Source organism: Battus philenor, unplaced genomic scaffold (genome assembly GCF_028537555.1).
Source record: "Battus philenor isolate CCGP_79_NKW_IND1 unplaced genomic scaffold, ilBatPhil1.0.hap1 SCAF_18, whole genome shotgun sequence".
Lineage (NCBI taxonomy): Eukaryota > Metazoa > Arthropoda > Insecta > Lepidoptera > Papilionidae > Battus > Battus philenor.
In genome coordinates this window covers 12,219,113-12,239,705 of record NW_027181680.1, presented here as the reverse complement: position 1 = coordinate 12,239,705, position 20,593 = coordinate 12,219,113, and the positions used below count along the sequence as shown (strand labels likewise).

Below are 20,593 nucleotides of genomic sequence, written 5' to 3'. Positions count from 1 at the left end.
AATATAGTTAAAATAACAAACATTTTTTTACTCAAAAATCAATCTTTAATTAACTTTTTAGCAAAATAAACCTAATATTTTGAACATGTTGATAAAATTAGAAACAGACAAAAAATATAAACTGCCAGAATATCTTTGTTATTTATACTTTAAAAAAATTAGATTTCTTGAAGGTTTATCAGTAAAAACTGTGTACTAATTCTAACTTATGAGATACCAATGATAACTTTAACCAAATCATAGGAAAAAATCCGTTTAATAAAATTTAAGAAATATGCTACATAAGTTTATACACGAGAAGATTTATTATTTGAAATATTAAACATAATGCATTTCAAGGTCATGGAAATGTGACAGGTAAAAGTTATATGTAATGTATGTATGTTTCCTGAACTATGTTAATAACAGTCCAAAAATAAGCAAGTAAGCAAGCTGCAAAAAGAGGCTATTTATACCAAAGAATGAAAAAGTACTGCTCAAAACTACGTACAGATTATGTCATTTGGTCTTTATTATTAAATCGACATAAACAAACTCCCATTTGAGTTGTAGACTCTTGATGAAAACTGTGTTTGGAACACTTTTAGTTTTACTTTGATCTGAATTTTATACGAGTTTTTTTTTTAATTAGACTCTACTGTCATTTTTCTCATGAGATATATAAGTGACCGCGTTGAATAATTCAAAGCGGAAATTAAAAACTACATATTTCCTATAAGTACTAACATAGACTTCGAAATTCGAAAGAATTGCTCAAATAAACAGTCCAACAAAAAATAAATAAAACTGCAAATAATTAAATTACGAAATGTTTTATTTTTAATAATGGCCTTATAAGATAAAAAAAATTACAGCTATTTTAATTTTTACTACAAAAATGTCAAAGCTATACAATTCAAAATTGGAATGTTTCTTTTTTTTGAAATATGTTATTTAGTCTTTATTACAAGGAAAGAGCTTGAGACTTATTCTTTTGGAGAGAAAAAATGTACATTACAAGGAAAGTAATAATTTGTTTACCGAAGTCACAGACTAAATTAAAGCACTTTCTAGCAGTTGAGTATCAATAGAAAGTGTAAGAGGTGTTATACATATCAGAAACATAATGAAAGGTTCAGATATTTTTTGTTACCATTAAAATGAAAAAAAAAAACACATTATATTTCAACATAATTTTTGTCGTTTTTTCTCCCTTAATATAATCACTTTTAAATACGTTTCATTTTTTCTATTTGACTGTGACAGTTCAAAGAATTTTTTCAGTACAAAGACTCGTGGTTAATCTAATATATAAAATTCTCGTGTCATGGTGTTCGAACTTGAACTCCTCCGAAACGGCTTGACCGATTTTTACCCAATTTTACTTGAAAATTTAGTATGTCTGAGAATCGGCTACTATCTATTTTCCATACCCCTAAGTGATAAGGGTGGTCCACCCCTACATTTTATTTTTAATTTTTTAGACAATTTTTTTGGTTTTTATTTTATTATGATACAGTATACAAAAATACATACAAACCTAAATTTTCACCCCTCTACGATCAACCCTTATCTTACATTTGTTAATTAAAAACTTTAATTTTAATTTTTTTGCAAAACAACGTTTGCGGGATCAGCTAGTACAATATAAAACTAAGTTAGTTATCTTTACTTTTCCTCAAAATCCAGCTCCTCCATTTTAGACTTTGCAATCTTCAGCTGTTCTCCTAGAGTCTTCAACAGTGACTTGTCGATCAACAATTCAACGACCTTCCGTTCTCCTGTGAACGCCTCGTCGTAATGCAGGGTCAGTTTCATAGCATCAACCGTACCTTCAGGTCCAGGAGTCACGGTTATATCTGTTAATTTGTTCACTGAAACATAAAGTAAATCGTAAAAGGTCAAACTATGAAATACTTTATTACAAATTAGACTTCGATTTTTTTTATCTGCACTGCTTATATGCTTGCATTGCTGCCCAAATAGCATTTGCAGATTCCGTTGGTGCGAGGGAGCAGAGCGCTGAGTTCACAAGCAAGAGCTCAAGGGTTCCTGGGGAGACTCGGCTGGGGACGCTACATACTACTATTTTACCTAATTGGGAGGAGGAGGGGGGGGAGGGAGGTTTTTTATACCTTTTCAATCATTGCTTAGACGAGTTCGATTTGACAATACACATCTTTATTGACGTTGGACTTAGCTAGTCTGGCGCAAGACGAAAGTCTTCGACCAACATTCGTTACTAGTGATGGTGTGATGACTTACGGTGATGAAACGTGATCTCTCACTCTGGTCATCATTGGTAGGCAACCAATCGCACAACTGGCCTTGGAGAGGGCTGTGCTCGGGTTTTATTTACGAAATCTATTGAGATTTAAGATTTGCTGTCCGTCGAAAATAATCGACGTCGCTCAGCGGATTGAATTGGAAGTGGCAGTGTGCAAGCCATGTAGTCCGCAGAATAGCTGGCTGCTGGGGGCTTCGGATTCAGGAGTGGGAAGAGCAAGCACAGTGTAGTATGTCCACCCACAAGATGGACAGATGACTTTGTTAAGGTCATGTCCATGTCCAGTAGTGAAAACACACACAAACATATATATATATATATATATATATATATATATATATATGTTTGACCCCCAACTCGCCTGATGGTAAGCGACGGTATGGTCGAAGATGCTGCACGTAGACTGAGTAGGTACTATTCACTCTGACCCTGAAGAGATCTAGATTATAATTCTCGGGAAACAAGCTTATAAATTATAACTTCTTTGGAACATTTTGTTATTTTAATTTACATATTACATGTTATATACACATCACATATCATATCTTACATATTATATCCTACGGCTGAAATTATAAATAATCATAATAATCTTTCATCATTCATAATTATAATAATCTTTTCCTTACTATGGTTGTCTGTAAGAGATTGCCTTGTGCGATAAGACCGCCCATTGTACTTTTATGTATATTATTGTATCTGTATATTATGTATCTTATCGTGTACAATAAAGAATATTAAATAAATAAATAAATAAAATATGTAAAAACATGGCATGTAACGCACCCATAAATCCGTTTTCCCGCGCATTTTCAGTGTACGCGTCACGTGATGATTCAGCGGCTTCAGCGAGAGCTGCAGCGTGTGCGCGCGGAACGCCGAGCAGTAGCAAGTCACGCGCAAGCTGTACGCCGCTACACGCGCAGCGCTGCGCTTGCTTTAAAATCCATCGCAACACGGCAGCCGCTCGCGCGCTTTCTTCACGAGACGCTGTATCGATTATAATATTGTTGACATTTTTATGACAGATAACATATTGTAGATTACTAATTAAATTTCAGATATTAGTAATCTATTTTTACATTTTTAGAAAAACACTAATTATTATTAAACATAAGTTTGCTTTTGACAAGTAAAACCAACTGACTTGACAAACGTCATGTCAAAAAACCAAAGAGGCCATGCGTCCACAATATTGTCTTAGTCAAAATGTCACATTTTGACAATTATGATTAGAGATCATAAATTCGAATACACATTTATACATGGTGATAAGTTATAAAAGATTTATCAGTATCGTGGTCACAACTAGAGAACCTTTTAGTCCAATAGCTCATTTGCAGTCCATTAATGTATGCTAAACCCATTGCAAAAAATAATGATTCTAGAAACTATAAATATCGTAATTATAATGGGGTATTTGCATTGTCAGAAGTTGTTGGCCTGCCACAGTTCAATAGAAAACATATTAATGCCTCATATTTCAGATTGAACATTTTACACAAGATGATTGAAAATAGGTGTAAAAGTTTAAATCTTTTTCTGCCAAATGAGCAAATTTAACCATTTAAAGCTTATATACCTATAATCAAACAACCTGTATATTGACTTTGCTAAATATCGATATATTTCTTAATTTAAAATGTATAATTTTCTTTTCATATCATTGAATGGATGTTTATGTAAATTTAAATAATCTATTTATGTCTTACCAATGTTACTTACACAAGTTAGTATCTTTCAAAATTTCCATTATACCGTCGTCCTGGAATAGAAAAAAAAAGATTTTAATTGATAATTCTTGACTGTCAGTGACAGAAAATATTGTAATAATTTGTACTGCGTACTCATAACAACAAAGCAGCCATTTTGAATAGAAAAAAAATGACACTTCCGGTATACTTTTTAAAAGTAAAATTCTATTAATTTTCTAAGGTTATAGTATCTTAGCCTAATATTGTCTTCTTGACGCATTAGGGAAAACGAAGCAAATATCTTCAGTCATAAGTGAGAAATGTTCAAAACAAACATATTTATTGTAATTATATCATTTCGTCAGTTAAGAAGGAGATAAGCATAAGACATTATTTTTTTTTAGATTATAGAACTCAAATATTTATTTTGTTTGATGCTCAACTAAAAACACAGATAATGTTTTCAAAATGTCACAGGTTCCCGCGCTAATGACAACAAACAGAGGTTTTCTTGTGCGTCTGTATTACATTATCATGTTAAAGGTTCGGAGTAGTATTTTCGGAGTGGGTGACCAAATGCTATTTGCCGCCTAAACATGATTTGTTGTGATGTCACATTGTTTTTTTCTGTCACAGAGTAAAAATGGCGTATATTTTTGTTTTACATTTTGACATAACAGATAAATAATCTGATGTAGTTTGAGGTTATTTTGTTATTGATTTTTAAATTGTGTTTGACAAAATCCATTTAATCGAAACAACTCTGATGTCTATAGTATAATAGCGGTTTAAAAAGTCTGTACTATATTCTCGATACACAATTAATAATATAATGTTTATAAGTCAAAATTTTAAATTTTTTATAAAAATAGAGACAGACACGTGAAATACAAGAAATAAAAATAAAATTGCGAGGTGTAATTTTCGACTTCACGGGTCTAATTACACTTTTGTTCTCTTAGTTGTAAATCTAAAATGAATCTTATTATTGCATTGAAGTTTTTTTAGTTGATCAAAACGTGTGAAGCTTGGGTTTTTAACCCATTTACATGGTTAATGTTATATTTTTAGTATCAAAAAGGGCTACTATTTAATTTCTAGCCGGCTCTTCTCAACAGATCAGTGTTCCGAACTGGTGGTAGCTTACTACTTATAATGTTAAAATAATCGACGATTCCAAGCGCACATAAATGTCTACATGATTATATTTTTAATTTTGTAATCTGTCTCTATATGTCTATTCTCCCGCCATTTTTAATTACAATTTTTGACAGATTACTCGAATAAAATTTAAATTATAAATATTCATCGACTGTACAATAGTATTCCAATAGACAAAAGGATTTAAATAATATTTATGTGAATTGTATCGCAAAATATAATTGCGTTTACGAAGACAGCTATCAAATTCAATTTGTAAGTTGACTACGTACATGGTAATGTTTTATTCAGCAGCGTTTATTGTAAAACAGGTATAAATTTTCAACAATTTCTTTGCAGACGATTCGTACCTTGCAAATTATGTAGCATATTCAATATTTCGTATCGTACCGTCAAAGAAATAATAATGTACCATTTACTGATAGATTTGTTACAGATGTAAAGATTTAAACGGGTAAATGTAAAACATATTTCTTGATAATAATTAATGTATGGTAGCAATAGTAGCAGGGCCTAGACCTGTTCTTTCTGGACAAGTCTCTTTTGTAATAACAAATAACAAAACCTTTTCCACGTAAATATATAGATAGATATGTATATGTGTATATATAAGTATTTTTGTATATTAATGTACGTATTTGTAATGTACATCTTAAACTGCCCTTTATTTCATGTCTCTCCTCACCATCCAAAGGTTGTCTGGTAGATCGCGTCGAACGATAAGACCGCATTTTATACCTCTATCAATTTTTTTTAGTTATTATCTAAGTGAAAGTCCAATTTAAATGTAATATCTTAACAAGAATTTACTTACGGGTTGTTCCTCCACCACATGGTGCAGAAGAGTCCTGAAGAGTTGCGCTGGAAGACTGTTGGTGGCGTGCAAACCTGCCAGCACCCACAACGGACAGTCTCCATCGGAGCAGAACTTGAATTTCTTAAATAAAAAAATGCTTTAAAATTTTTAAATTGTCTTAATGAAAAATACAGAGTAGTCCAAAAAGGAAAGTGACTTTTCATTTAATATAACTATTTCTTTCCACTTCAGTTCACGAACCGCTATTTCAGTGAGCTAAATTTCGATGAAGCTGCACAAAAATCAGCTAGCAGCATAACAACAATCACATCAAAAATTTTTTTCAACAACAATATATTTCTGTAGCTTACAACAGTGCTACTTGGTGTCAACAAGATGGTATAATATCTTACATATTCAATGATCATAGCAGTTGCAAGCAAAATATTTAGAAGGAAACTGATCCCTACAAGGATATTCCGTGGCTTCCCTGGAGTCTAGATCTCACGCCACAGGATTTTTGCTCAAAAATACCATTTACTAAGAAATTCTACATTCGAGGAATGTGTACGTTTAGATCTACTCACAGCCTTACTTATAGCCCATAGATGCCCAGGTATAGGCCTCCCCAAAAAATATCTATGGGGTAAAACACCATAAAGGCCTCGCTGGGCAGGCGGATTGATGATCGCAGTGTGGTCATAGGCAGAGTACACTTCTGCACATCCTCTAGAAACTTCTTTTGTGATCAGTGGCAATTCTATGTGATTAATGTACACCAATACCTCGCTTTGCGTCGTTTCGTTTTGCGTTTTATTCGAAGTTGCGTCGCTACTTAATTAGTACTAATTTTCAATGTGCGCCGTTAGATTTTCGAGCTTTCGTTGTTTTGGGTTCCAGTCTTTAATTTTTTTTTTTAAAAATTTCTTTTTTTTTCTAAAAGATGGCAACACTTGTTCTAATTGCGCCATGCCATCAAAACTTAGTGATTCCCTGTCTAATTAAAAATCAACGCAATTTGAATACAGTTTTATTTTCACTTTGTTTTGTTAATTCTAAGAGTTTAGTTTCAATTACGTAGTGTGTTGTGCTTTTTTAAAAAGAGAATAATAAAATTATATAAATTTATACGTGCTGTTTCTGGTTACAAAAAAGGTAAATATTATTCCAATTTATTGGCAGAGTTATATTATTTTTGTTGTTCAAATGTTTACTTTGTTCACTTTTCTTTTTAAAAAGTAGTATTTTCGTGACCCTGGAACCTATCTTCGATTTTTACATGGCTTGCTATAGAAAATCTTAATTCACTTTGCGGCGTTTCAATTTGCGTCGTGTTTTTTTGGAACGTAACCACGACGCAAAGTGAGGTATTGGTGTATAAATTATGAATTATAATATGTTATATTGCAGTAGGCGTTTACGACGTTGACGAATCGACATTAATTATGATTTTATTTAAAGCTGTTATTCGATTTATTTAGTCTTTAGCATTCTTAATTTGACGTTATTTTTAATTATTGTTGTTATTCTAATTGAAATTGTAATTGTTGTTATTATTTGCGTTTGATAATAGAACTTATTATACAATTGATCTGTTATATATGTGATTAAAGGATTAAATGTGTAATAAATTCGCTTTCAATATGGTACACAATATACCCATATGACGTCTTGAAAATTATAAATTAATAAAACTTAAAAAATGTTGTTTATATCTGTCCCTGCTGATTTTGTACTGCCAGATGATTTTGACCCGTAGCATTATATAAATACATTTAAAAAACTTTTAAGTAAAACGGTTTTTTGATCCCCTTATTGTGGTGTTTGTGGAAAAATATGTACCTAGTCCGCCATATTGGAATGGCGTCCGTCTTGAATTTTAAATTTTGACATAATCATTGTGTTTTACTAGTGTAGCCCTTTTATTTGATACCCCTATTGAGGGGGGTAAGGAAAAATATGTAATCCGCCATTTTGTATCGGCGGCCATCTTAGATTTATAATGTTGTTGATTTTATTATATTGTATTGTCATCTAAATTAAATGTGTGTACCAAACTTAGATCAATCTGACAACGGAAAGGTGTTTAAATTTCAATTTCCAATTTTGACCCAAATAAATTCCGTACGGGTCGAACTAAATAAAACCGTTTAGAAAAATAAACTAATATAACATATTTCAGAGTGATAATGTTATACAAGTGATTGATAATAGGTGTAAAAACTTTAAATGTTTGTGAATAATGAGATATATATTCAAAGCTTCTATATCTATATTTTATCATGGCTACTATATAAATATATAAATAAATAAAAATCTCAACATACATACACGCATGTACATATATTTATGTAATAAATCCATTGTACAATTTTTTTTCTAGATATTAAATAAAAGTACTGTGATTTGTGCTCAATCTGTCACAGTAGTGGCAACACAGGCTGCTTGACAGCCTAATATATACATTCCGTTGATTTTAAGAATACATTATGATTATGCAAATGACTTACCATATCTGCAAAGCAACGGACGATAACACGATAGTCTGAAACAATTGTATATTTCATGTTATAAAATTAACATATAAATATTCACATGCATCATTTTCATACATAGAGCACAGATTAAATTTACGCGCCATGTATCTTCATACGTCAAAATTACGCGCGAAATTTCGAATTGACAATGAAAGTGATTTCACAGACAATAAAGATAATAGTGAATAGATTAAAAATTTGTAAAATCATTTTTTATTTATTATTTCTGAAACAATTTTTTTATAACTGTACAATATATTGGTTAAAATAAAATTAGCCACATATTAACCCTTTTAAAGCACACATACATATTTTTTTATTTATCCTATATATGATACAGATATGCAACAATATCGTCATATGATATATTGTGAAGTAAATACAGTCATTATAATAACTATGAAATGTCTAAAATTAAGAATTATTATAGATAAATATATATTTTAGTTATACACAAAAATAAAATCTTGATGAAAAACAATGTTTGCAGTGTTGAAAAGAAATTGTAGAAACGACTGATTTCTTCCTTTAGAGCACTAAGTTATGACAATTTTTAATAAACCACATTTTTCGTCTAACCAAAGGAGTGGTACTATAAAAATAATTTTGAAGCCTACAATAGCTGGACCTGGTTCCTAGCAATCGTAAAGGAAATGTTTAGTGGAAAATTTATATCGTATTGGAGAGATATATGAGCATTCCGTGGCCTTCTCGGAGCTCGGATGTAAAGTCACTGAAATTTTTTCTGGGGGTACTTCAAAATCTGAGTTTTCCGCCAATAAACCGACGATGACTGTACTGCTACAAAATTTGCGAACATATGGTCACTGACCCTCGCGGAGCGTGTACGTTTAGATGGCGTATACCTCATGATTTGTTTTTTAAATATTTAAATTCTTGTATATCTAATACTTTATACATTATTTTCTATAATGTTTTTTACAATCCGCTCAACTTAGTATTCTACCATCATTGGGAGTGTAAATCTTTACATATATTTACCCTATTATCCCTTGTACTGACTCATCACGATATTATCGGAACCATAAAACTTTGAGTTTTAAAATTTGGGTAAAAATATTCATTTAGCCGAGTGAAGATCAGCTAAGAACAAATTTTACGATATTCCATTCATCAAGGAGGTTGAGCGAGTGTTAAATTATACATATATAGGTTACGCTACGAACAAAAATTATTATTTTAATAGATTTTATAAAATTATATTCTCTATTATTACATCTCTATTATTACAGTGCCAGCTACGAGAAGTAGATACAGCTAGTGTATACATGTAGTATACGTATTAATATGTATATATATACACACATATATATGTATAAAAACACACGCGCACAAACGCGCCGACATATGTACATGAGATTTCAAATGTACTACTTACTCATCAAAGTATCTCTGGAATCATGAGGCTTAGAATCATGAAATTTGGTAGAAATATTCTTTTTATATAGTAAATATCAACTAAGAAATGATTTTACGAAATACCACCCGCAAGTGGGGGTCGAATAAGGTTAATTAAATTCACAAAGCGTGAAACGTCTGGTTATAGCAATAGGTTGAAATAATTACTTTTTCACATCTCTAATAACAATAAGAGTGAAGAGAGTAAGATTTGAAAATAATAACGTTAGTAATACGTAAGCGACATTGGTTGCGCAAGTATCAAGCTCCGATATTAAAGATTGATTCTTTGATCCGTTAGTACTGAATTGCGAGGTAAGTGCTTCACAAGTAACTGTTGAGGGTACATTACTGCAAGTTCTATTCATTGTTATCGTATACATTTCTATAAAATATTGTTATCAATGAATAGAAACTGAAAGTGGTCATAGTATTGTTTAAATATAAACGCAAAACATTCAAAATTTACGACGAAAAAAATTTTGTACAATGAATAATTATATAAATATATTTAACTCTTTATTGTGCAAATTATTTTTAAGAAAATGATTAAAGAAGTATTTACTAGACCAGTGATTCCCAAAGTGGTCTATATCAACCCCTAGGGGTCTATGACAACCTGCAACGGGTCTACGTCAGCGAAAAAAAATTGGGGGTCCATGAAATGAAAATGGGGGTCCACGATAGTGGATCTCAACACATACATTAATAGTACCTATTTACTTACATCATACTATCTTATAATATCAAAACATTTACATTATTTATAAAAGTACCTATGAAATAAAAAAATTATTATATATATTTATGAAATTGTGTAAGTTGTAGGATGTTGGATATCGCTTTGTTGTCGCAATACATTTTGAACATACACTAAACTTCACTACAGTTAGAAATTTACAGGAAATCTATATCAGGTAAGTGGGGGGTCTACCCACCTACCACGGAAAAACATGGCAAGGGGTCTAGGACACAAAAAAGTTTGGGGAACTCTGTACTAGACCAATGATTATACATCCTTTGATTCGTTTCTGTTCGAATTTCAAATTTTTAAAAATTTGACATTCGAATGGTGTGATTTGACAGTTTTTTTTTTATAATAATTCGCTTCTACATTCTACATTGTCCTAAACTAAACGCTCTCCTTACACATGTAAGCTCGCGATTAAATTATTCGATATATAACCTAAAAGTTCAAAAAGCGGCATAGAGTAATGAAATCACAGAGACAAGTGTCTTCTGTATCTCTTTCTTCGACCATTTTTATCGACTAATATACTTTACTTAATTTATATAATTTTGTAACTAGTAAAATTAAGACATATTCCAAATCTTCTCGTCCAAAATACCGAAATACCTGAAGACAAGGTCTTTGACCAATATGTGTTGCCAGTGATGACATACGGAGGTTCATATAAGAAGGATCAAGATCACATAGAGAGCTGTGCTCGGAGTTGCACTGCGAGATGAAAAAGAACCAAGGTCAACGACTGAAATCCAAGAATTGCTCATCTAAATTGGCATTGGGCGGGGCATATCGTTCGTAAAACCGATGGCCGCTGGGTCGACCATAAGTTGGTAGGCGTGGCATGAATACGTCACTAGGTGAACTGCCGACATAGTTATGTCGCTAATATGCGTGTGCGCAAGACCACGATAATCGATCTTTGGAGAAAGCCTTCGCCTTGAAGAAAAAAATATAGTCTTCCTTACATCACACATAGACTGCCTGATTTAATTCCTTTGTAATAAACAATAATTACTACTATTCTGTTGATATTTTCGCTTTAAGCCTGGAAAGCTTTTTAGCTTCATCGGTACTAAGTTCACGGAATGGAAGGATTCGTGAACTTGTCAACATAAAATTACACCTGGACAGAGGTATTTCAATTGTATGATGATGTTCGAACGAATGGAAAAGCTCTACACGAGAAAGTGTGTAGTGTTATGTATGTAAGAAAAGCTTGGCAGCTAGTACCACTCGGCACTCTAAAGTAGAACCCTACCTTGATCCCCGTCGCTGTTCATGGTCGCGAGGGTTGAAGGCTGACCCCGGAAACGAATTGGATCAATCATTACATACAAAAAATAACTTGTATATTATAGACACTGTAAGACTAATAAAAATGTATGTAAAATAAAATTCCACGAACAATTTCAGGTCTGTCACAGGAGTGATTTAAAAACCTATTATTGAATAAGGTATATCATTCTATCCATGAATGTTATACTGGTGTTAATGCGTGGAATTAGACGTTGATGTACAGGAAGCTAATTATTGTCGCGCACTCTTTATAAAACAATATTTGTAAAGAGCAACTGTTGAGTTTCTCGCTGGCTCTTAGCAGTACTGCCTTCCGAGCCGGTGGTAGCTTCCTGTAGGGACAAAAATGCTGTCATTTTATGTTGATTGACGATTCTAAATTGCTTGTAACAATCTATTCGAATAAAGAATTTTGATTTTTATTGGATTGTGATACTTGTGAATGGACGCCAAAGTCCTGCCTGGGCGTCCAAGTGTTGTCCAAGGTCTCCATAAACATAACGTCACAGCGGTCTCTTTCTTTTGATAACAGCTCTCATTCCTGATTAGATCTCCTAGAAAAATCTTGAGCATATCTTTCTCAATACTCCGTTAAGAGACTGCGAGGCCAATTTTTCAAAGAGGCCTGAAGTTAGAGATTGCTAATCCAATTCACCGATTAAACTGGAAATTCGCAAATAAAACATCACATGCAACACATCCTTTGCCGTCAAAGAATAAAAGAATAATATTATTAAATAACAATTGCTCAGCTCATAGGAATCTGTATTCATAACAAAATTACATGTGGTAAAAGTGTTATTCCATCATATATTCTAACCTGATATCCGTATATGTCACCATTTACAAGCCGATTCAGTTAGACGAATTCTAGCTTCGCATCCTTCAGAATTCGACATACAACTTACATAGCAGAATAGTTGAGAAAGACAAATAGAATTTTAGAATGAAAGAAAGGAGAAAAAGACATTGTGAAGCACGGAAGAGTAGAATGAAAATAAAAAAAATTGATAAGGAAATTAAAAACTTTTCCCACATAAATAAGGGTGGAACAAGAGGTTCCCGATAGCGGCGGCTACTAAAAAAACCTCGGTACTGTTTATCTCCAATAAAGTAAATAAAAAAATATTTAACTAACTCATTTCTTTAAGTCAAATAAGACACCGTCGATTTGAAACAACACATAAATGATATTTATATATGTTTGTAAATAAAGTTTTACTATGTAAACCTTAGTGAGTGAAAATTTTTTAAACAAGATATAATTATTTAATCAATTTTAATAATACGTCTGTTTGTTGATTACTCTATGTCGTGGCCAGGTGTGACCGAACTTCGGTTTCATGTTTTCATTCAATCAACTAGTGTCAGGTGGTTGATCTCTATAACATAATCTTACTCCTCACGTCTTAGCCTATTTGACGTATATTTAATTTTAACTCAAGTGCTGTACCACAGAGGACGCAATTATGTACCAAAAATGTACCTTCACATATGTATACCCCCTTATAACACGACAGATTAAAGAATAATAGATAAATGCGTATATAATCTTTTACAACGCGGCCACATGACCCCATATAACGCGTTATCTACAAATACAGTACCCGGCGATAAATATTGCACATCGACTTTTCGAAAGAGACAATCGCAGGCCTGACAAAACATCACATAGGTAGTGTGCGACAGAGATAACGCTCTACGAAGCCGAAATTAGCCGATTGTCTCTTTCCAAAAGTCGATGTGCAATATTTATCGCCGGGTAGTAGGTTTTTTTATCTATAAAGAAATTTTAAATTATACATATATAATTTAATAAGAACGAAATTAGTACAATATGCAGATATATAAGAATATTTATTAAACATTGTATTTAATTTAATTTTATATTCTTTATTGTACACGCTAGAAAATATATACATAGATTCATAATAGTAAAGAAAAATGTACAATAGGCGGTCTTATCACCCGAGGCAATTTCATCCAAACAACTATAGTATGGAAACAGTAGAACTATAAATAACATATGTATGTATATAGCATACTTATAATAAATAGAGTATAATACATTTTATAAATACAATAATAATTAAAAACATAATATATAAAATATGAATAATATAGTATGAAAGATGTTTTATGTGATATTGCGAGAGTTTGGGAATAAATTTCTCTCTTACGTCTTATATCTTTAAAAGTAAATAACCGGGAAAATACTTTTAAATCAATGATATTGCAAAATAAAGTTCTGCATACCTATCATAAATGTGCCAGTTATATTATAATTAAAAATATATATAATCAAGTATATATACTCTGAAATGTGTACATTTAAATGTTTTTTTTATATAACATACTCCCTAAACTGGAGGGCAGTTCCTTCAGGTCTCTCATCTCCATCTAAAGGTTTTTTAGTAGAGATCGCCTCGAGCGATAAGACCACATTATGTATAAATTTCTTTTAGTTATTATCTGTGTTATTTTGTTACATTTCCTTTTTGATTTTTTATAACATTTTGTAGTACAATGAATTATAAATAAACATATTTAAACAATTACCAAAGTGTACACGGTATTTTATTTTATTTATTAAAAGAATTGACATTCAAACTTTTTGCTGTTTCATAGCTGTCATTCTAAATTCAAAAGTTTAAAATTTTGTTCAAATAATACGATGACGTCACAACGAAGATGCTAAAACATTTTCCTTGTCGAAGTATGGCGGTTAGAAATAATTTTATAGATACATTAATCCATCGGTTATTACAACGCGAGACAATGTTGAAAAACAAAGCGCGAGGGCACGAGTCAGTGTAAAACGTCCAAGAATATTCACACAACACACAATCATGCCCAGTGGGCACGCGGTGAGCGCTCCGAGTTGACAAATACGGCTTTTGTTTTACAAAACGAAATTAAACTTGTCATTGTTCGATGCAATGTCGTTTCGGAATCAATAAAGTTTTTAGAATTCCTGTGAGGCTGAGGGGCAATATCTTTGTCATCTCCTTTAGCTGCAAAATTAAAACATGATTCTATAAAAGACTGAATTGGCAGGAATTATAAAAAGTAAGGTTAGTTAAAGAATAATAGAGGTATTAAAAGAAGCACAGGAAGTTATAGAAGAGTAGAGCAACCAAAAGTATAGGTAGTTAGAGATGAATGGGGATACTTATACTAGTTGTTAAAAAGGTAGGTAAAGTTAGAGAAAACTAGGAATAATTAGAAGAGTACATAGGTACTCTACCTACCCCTTACTCTAACAACCCTAACTCTTCTCTAAGAGTAGGGGTTGTTAAAGGAGAGAAGTAAGTAAGAAGGACGGTAGGTATTAATAAAAAACTCACAGAAAGCGTGATTTATCTGCTAGATCAGTGATTCCCAAAGTGGTCTATATCGACCCCTAGGCGTCTATGACAACCTGCAAGGGGTCTACGTCAGCGAAAAAAAATGAGGGTCCATGAAATGAAAATGGGGGTCCACGATAGTGGATCTCAACACATACACTGATAGTACCTATTTACTTACATCATACTATCTTATAATATCAAAACATTTACATTATTTATAAAAGGTACAGTAAATTTTAGTTTTGTACTCGTAGTTAGCAAAGATAGATAAATTAGGCCAATCATGACAGTTAGAAATTTAAAGGAAATCAATATCAGGTAAATAGGGGGTCTACCCAACACGGAAAAAACATGGCAAGGGGTCTACGACACAAAAAAGTTTGGGGAACTCTGTGCTAGATATTAACACTAAAACTGATCGCCCAGTTAATGTAAGAACTGGTAATGACTCCTATGCTATCGGATACATTGTATCTAGTTAAAATTGTCTATCCATTACGGCGTACTGAACGATTTACTAGTTTTTTTAGAAAATTCCTTTGCAATCACCTTGGAGAGTTCCATTTTCTGCACTATAGATGAAATATTTTACATTAGTTTAAAATTGACATCGATATTCATACACACACACACACACATATATATATATATATATATATATATATGTATGTATGAATATCGATGTATGTTCGATCGATGATGAACATCGATGTACATATATACATGTAATAGTTAAATGACACAATACCGTGTTACTATATATTTGAAATATGTGTGTGTATATATATATATATAAGTTCGCTGAACTGCCCAAGCTCACGCTTGCTGAATTTCCTTTATCGGTCCTGGGGTGGTAGATTTTACACAAGATGGCCTTGTTATTGCTGTCGGAAGTAGCTGGATGAAGGTCATTTCCAACCAGGTTCCTGGTATAACAGTATAGTAGTATACAGTTTAAAATATCTAATACTTTATGGACTTTCATTTAGTAAAAATAACCACCAGCTTTTACTACTGTTTGACATAAGGACTTTGTTTTAATGAAAGAAAATTGTAAACAAATAAGTCTAATATTTACATTTCAGATTTTGTATTCGTACTTATTTAATCTTTACGTATATAAATACAGACTTCGATTTCCAGTTTTTAAATTTTTTCAAAGACCAAGGTCCTTGTCCAATGTGTGTTGCCGGTGATGACATTCGGATCCGAGAAGTGATCACTTACGACGGCCTCGTAATAAAACTCAAGATCATATAGAGATCAATGGAAAGGGCAATGCTTAAAGTTTGTTTGCGCGATTGAATCGCTCATGTGAAGTGGCAGTAGATGGGGCACATCGCTCGGGCAACCGATGGCTATTGGTGCCGAAAGATTGTCTAGTGGCCACCACAAGCCGGTTTCTCTTGAACAACGGCTTATCTAAGTAAGAAAAGGACCAATATTTAGCCACTTCCTTACATGCAGCGGTAATCGTACAACAAAGTGCACCGCCCGCCAGCCCGCTGATAAATGCGTATGCGGCAAACAATGCGAATCACACAACCGCCACCACCAAATTACTTAACACGTGTTTCACGCCTCCACGGGGCATCTTCAGGAGTTATGTTACACCGATGACTGCCAAACACAGAGTCCACTACACTGATTCTTTTCTTACTTAGGTCCAATACGCTACCAATTAACTATATAATTATTTTTGTGTTTTACCTTGACCCATTATGACCTGTATTATATCTGGATTATTCTGGAAACACAGAGTGGCACTAATCCGCATCCGTGTACCCGCATACGCATTTATCAGCGGGCTGGCGGGCGGTGCACTTTGTTGCACGACTACCAATGCATGTGCGGAAGTGGCTAAATATTGGTCCTTCTCTTACTTAGGATGGACTTCCGCGAGGTAACGCCTGATTCCATTAAATATAACGGCTTATCTATTTCATTCATCTTTGACATATCTAATTCATCGTAGATGGTTCTTATAAAAACAAATGAAAATAAACTTTAAAAAATTTAAAAAAAATATCGAACAATGAATCTTTGTTAAAGTGACAGTTCGCACTGAACTTCGCGCGTTTGTTATTTCACGAACTTTAAATTTATATTGTCATTAACAATTGTGTCGGATAGTATTTATAGATTACAAATTAAATTATTCACGTTATTTACTTCTGTCAGGACCCTTTCTTTACCTATTTCTCCATTTGTATATTATACTGTCTCTAACGAGGACAGGACACCCGCCCGAGGGCAGAGACCTATTTACGGAAGATCTTGCCTTCACCGTCTCAGATAGCAGTACTCTTTAAGGTGAGGATCCCGTGAACAAACTACATGACTCTCCAAGCTGGTGATAAAGTTGTACTAACGTACTAACGATTCAATCATCACTCGGGACATCAGATAAGTTGGCTCCCACTAATAAAGATCCGGATAATTCCGGATATGGTACCGGAATTGTTAGGCACATTCACTTTTAAATTTCCTTCACAGGATCCAGCCTAAACGCTATTCCGTATGACGCTGAACGTCCACTCACAGATCATGTCAGGCAAACGAACATCTCCGACGTCTGGAGGTAACCAGATACCAATAATGAATCTGACATCAATGACCAGCACCTACCACTCACGCTGCAGCTAACCTGCCTGTACTTCCGAACCGACTGAAGTTAATTAACTTCCGACCGGAAGTCTGGATAGAGTTATAATAAAATATAATAATGAAACAAGACAGATAGTACCTGTACTTGCGTATTACATTGCCAGCCTGTTCGCCAGTTACATTAAGAAGGATTTATTGTGGCTCTATATAAATGTATCCGCGTTCCCTTTTCATTAGTGTTGTATTTAAAAAAAGATATTATCCTGAAATACGAGCACCGATCAGTATTAACTAATCAACGTCTGAAAGAATCACTGTGGTATCGTCGACTATACACCACATATTTCAGAATTTTCCAGAGAAGTAAAATCAATGTGTTTAATTTTTAATGTCTCATATTTTTTACTTTTCTTTTTTTTATACCTTTTTAAAAATAGAATATTAATAGAGTTGCAGCAGCGTCCTCTGCGTACCATAATACCAACCTGCGATTGTCAACCCGCCTGTCAAACGTGGTGATTATGGTATATTTCCTATAGATATCTTTGAGATAGGGCCTATGTCTTGCAGTGCGCGTTTATGGTCTAAACCAGAGTTCCCCAAACTTTTTTGTGTCGTAGATCGATCCCTTGCCATGTTTTTCCGTGTTGGGTAGACCCTCTACTTACCTGATATTGATTTCCTATAAACTTCTAACTGTAGTGAAGTTTAGTGTTAAAAACTTAAAGTAAAAACACATGTTAATTTATACATTTATTAATTGAATTTAAATTAAAACTACTCGAAATAAAATTTTGTAAAATATACGTAACATATTAATATTTTTTTAATTCATAGGTACTTTTATAAATAATGTAAATGTTTTGATATTATAAGATAGTATGATGTAAGTAAATAGGTACTATCAGTGTTTGTGTTATTCCACTATCGTGGACCCCCATTTTCATTTCATGGACCCCCAAATTTTTTTTCGCTGACGTAGACCCCTTACAGTTTGTCATATTCCCCTAGGGGTCGATCTAGACCACTTTGGGAATCACTGGTCTAAACCGTCAAACTATTTTGCATACCTATCAAATACGTAATTCCGGCTTGCGAAAAATTTTAAATGTCGAGGAACCCCTAATATAGAGTAAATAGGAAGAGTGAGGAGATACAAAGAATCAAGGTCACCGACGTAGGTCGCTGAATTGTTTGTCTGAAGTAGCAGTAGGCGGGGCGAATCGTTCGTTGCGGCCAAAAGGTTCTCAAGTGGCAACAATAAACCGGTAGATGCGGAGTATTGAAAACATAGGCATGGTCGCGGCTGCCACTATGTGCAGGCAGTGTAAGGCCGGGTATCGTGACGATATTTATGGGTGATGGTGAAGAAAGAATTGTGATGACCAATAAAATATTTATGATGCGTTTTTTAAAATCAACCGTAAGATTTACATAAATACAAAAATGCCCCAATTATATCTTACTAGAGATGTACACGTTCGAGAGATGGAATTTGAGAAAAATCGAAATATTCGTATCTATTAACCTTTCCAACTCAAGAAACTCCGCTACGCTTGCCCATAACGAGGCACCAGTAAAAAGGTGTTTATAGGAGAAAATGGACGTCGCCGAAGGCATGGACACGATCGTTGCAAACAATTTTAGCGACGCAAACTGATAAATATATACCATGGTGTCGGTAGCGGTCTACTATGATGCGGTGAAAATGCTTCATTGCAATTCAACAGTTGGCAACACTGTGTAACGTTCGCAAAACAGTTTAATCCTGCGAAATATTTTTACACACACACTTCATGTCAACGTTTGAAATAACTTTGTAGATTTAGGCAAATATTACTCGTGTAAAGCTTATTTTAAATAGATTAAATGCAGTTTAATTTATTTACGCCAAAATTGGGAATTTATGGGCCTCATTCGCAGGTTCACAGTCGCTTTACAGACCACGGAGAAACCTATGCTCGGGTTTTCTCTAAAATATCCGTAAAAGGCGAGTAAAGCCCAGCGGATTGGTACAATGAATTGGCACTGGGCAGGCCACAGAGCGAGCCAAACGGATAACCATAGAGTTTTTAAGGTAGAGAATACGAACCAGTAAGCGCAGTGTAGAACGTTTACCTACAAGGACAGCCTTTTTAAAGTCAGAAGATGCTAGATGCAGGCCGCTTCCTACCGATCTTACTGTAAATCTAGAAAGACCTATGTCTTGCAGTGTGTCCATCCGATTGCTGATGTTGAATTTGGGAACCAAAAAACTGCACCAAGGAACTAATTTAACATAGTTCAAACAAAAAAATAATAACTAACAAATTTGAAGGTACTTCGGAATAACTATGACACGTACTCTGTTCTTAACGATACCGTAGATGCTTTAAAGTAATGTAAAAATTGGAAATATAAAGAGACGTATATTAGCATTCGAATGCCGGGTCCATCGCGTTGTGAGAGGTGCCGATTGCAATGATCGGGGCTGACGACCCGCGTAGCAAATTTAGGGAGTAATCCTAGGCATGCATTGCCGTTCACCTTCAAGTTTAAAATACATTCAAATTCAAAATATCTTCATTCAAGAAGGCATGTACATGTACTTTTGAATCGTTAATTATTTTAACATTATCAGTAGTAACCTACCGCTGTTGAGAGGATCCGACCACAAACTCAAAAGTTGCACTTTTTAAATTGATGAAATTTAAGAATGTTAGATGTACACGTAATATCA

The 20,593-nt window shown here is 33.5% G+C and overlaps 1 protein-coding gene across 1 annotated transcript in view; it reads right to left on the bottom strand.

Moving 5' to 3' along the window:
* Nucleotides 1-1,001: 1,001 nt before the first annotated feature.
* The window catches only part of LOC137920163 (putative peptidyl-prolyl cis-trans isomerase dodo), a 34,831-nt gene continuing 15,239 nt past the window's right edge, over nucleotides 1,002-20,593 (bottom strand). The window contains exons 2-6 of the mRNA XM_068763414.1: nucleotides 8,428-8,462; nucleotides 5,936-6,058; nucleotides 3,992-4,031; nucleotides 3,053-3,256; nucleotides 1,002-1,853 (exon numbers count right to left, since the gene is read on the bottom strand). Of these exons, the coding sequence (XP_068619515.1) occupies nucleotides 1,648-1,853; nucleotides 3,053-3,256; nucleotides 3,992-4,031; nucleotides 5,936-6,058; nucleotides 8,428-8,430 (576 nt within the window). The 5' untranslated portion in view covers nucleotides 8,431-8,462 and the 3' untranslated portion in view covers nucleotides 1,002-1,647. The remainder of the gene's footprint in view (nucleotides 1,854-3,052; nucleotides 3,257-3,991; nucleotides 4,032-5,935; nucleotides 6,059-8,427; nucleotides 8,463-20,593) is intronic.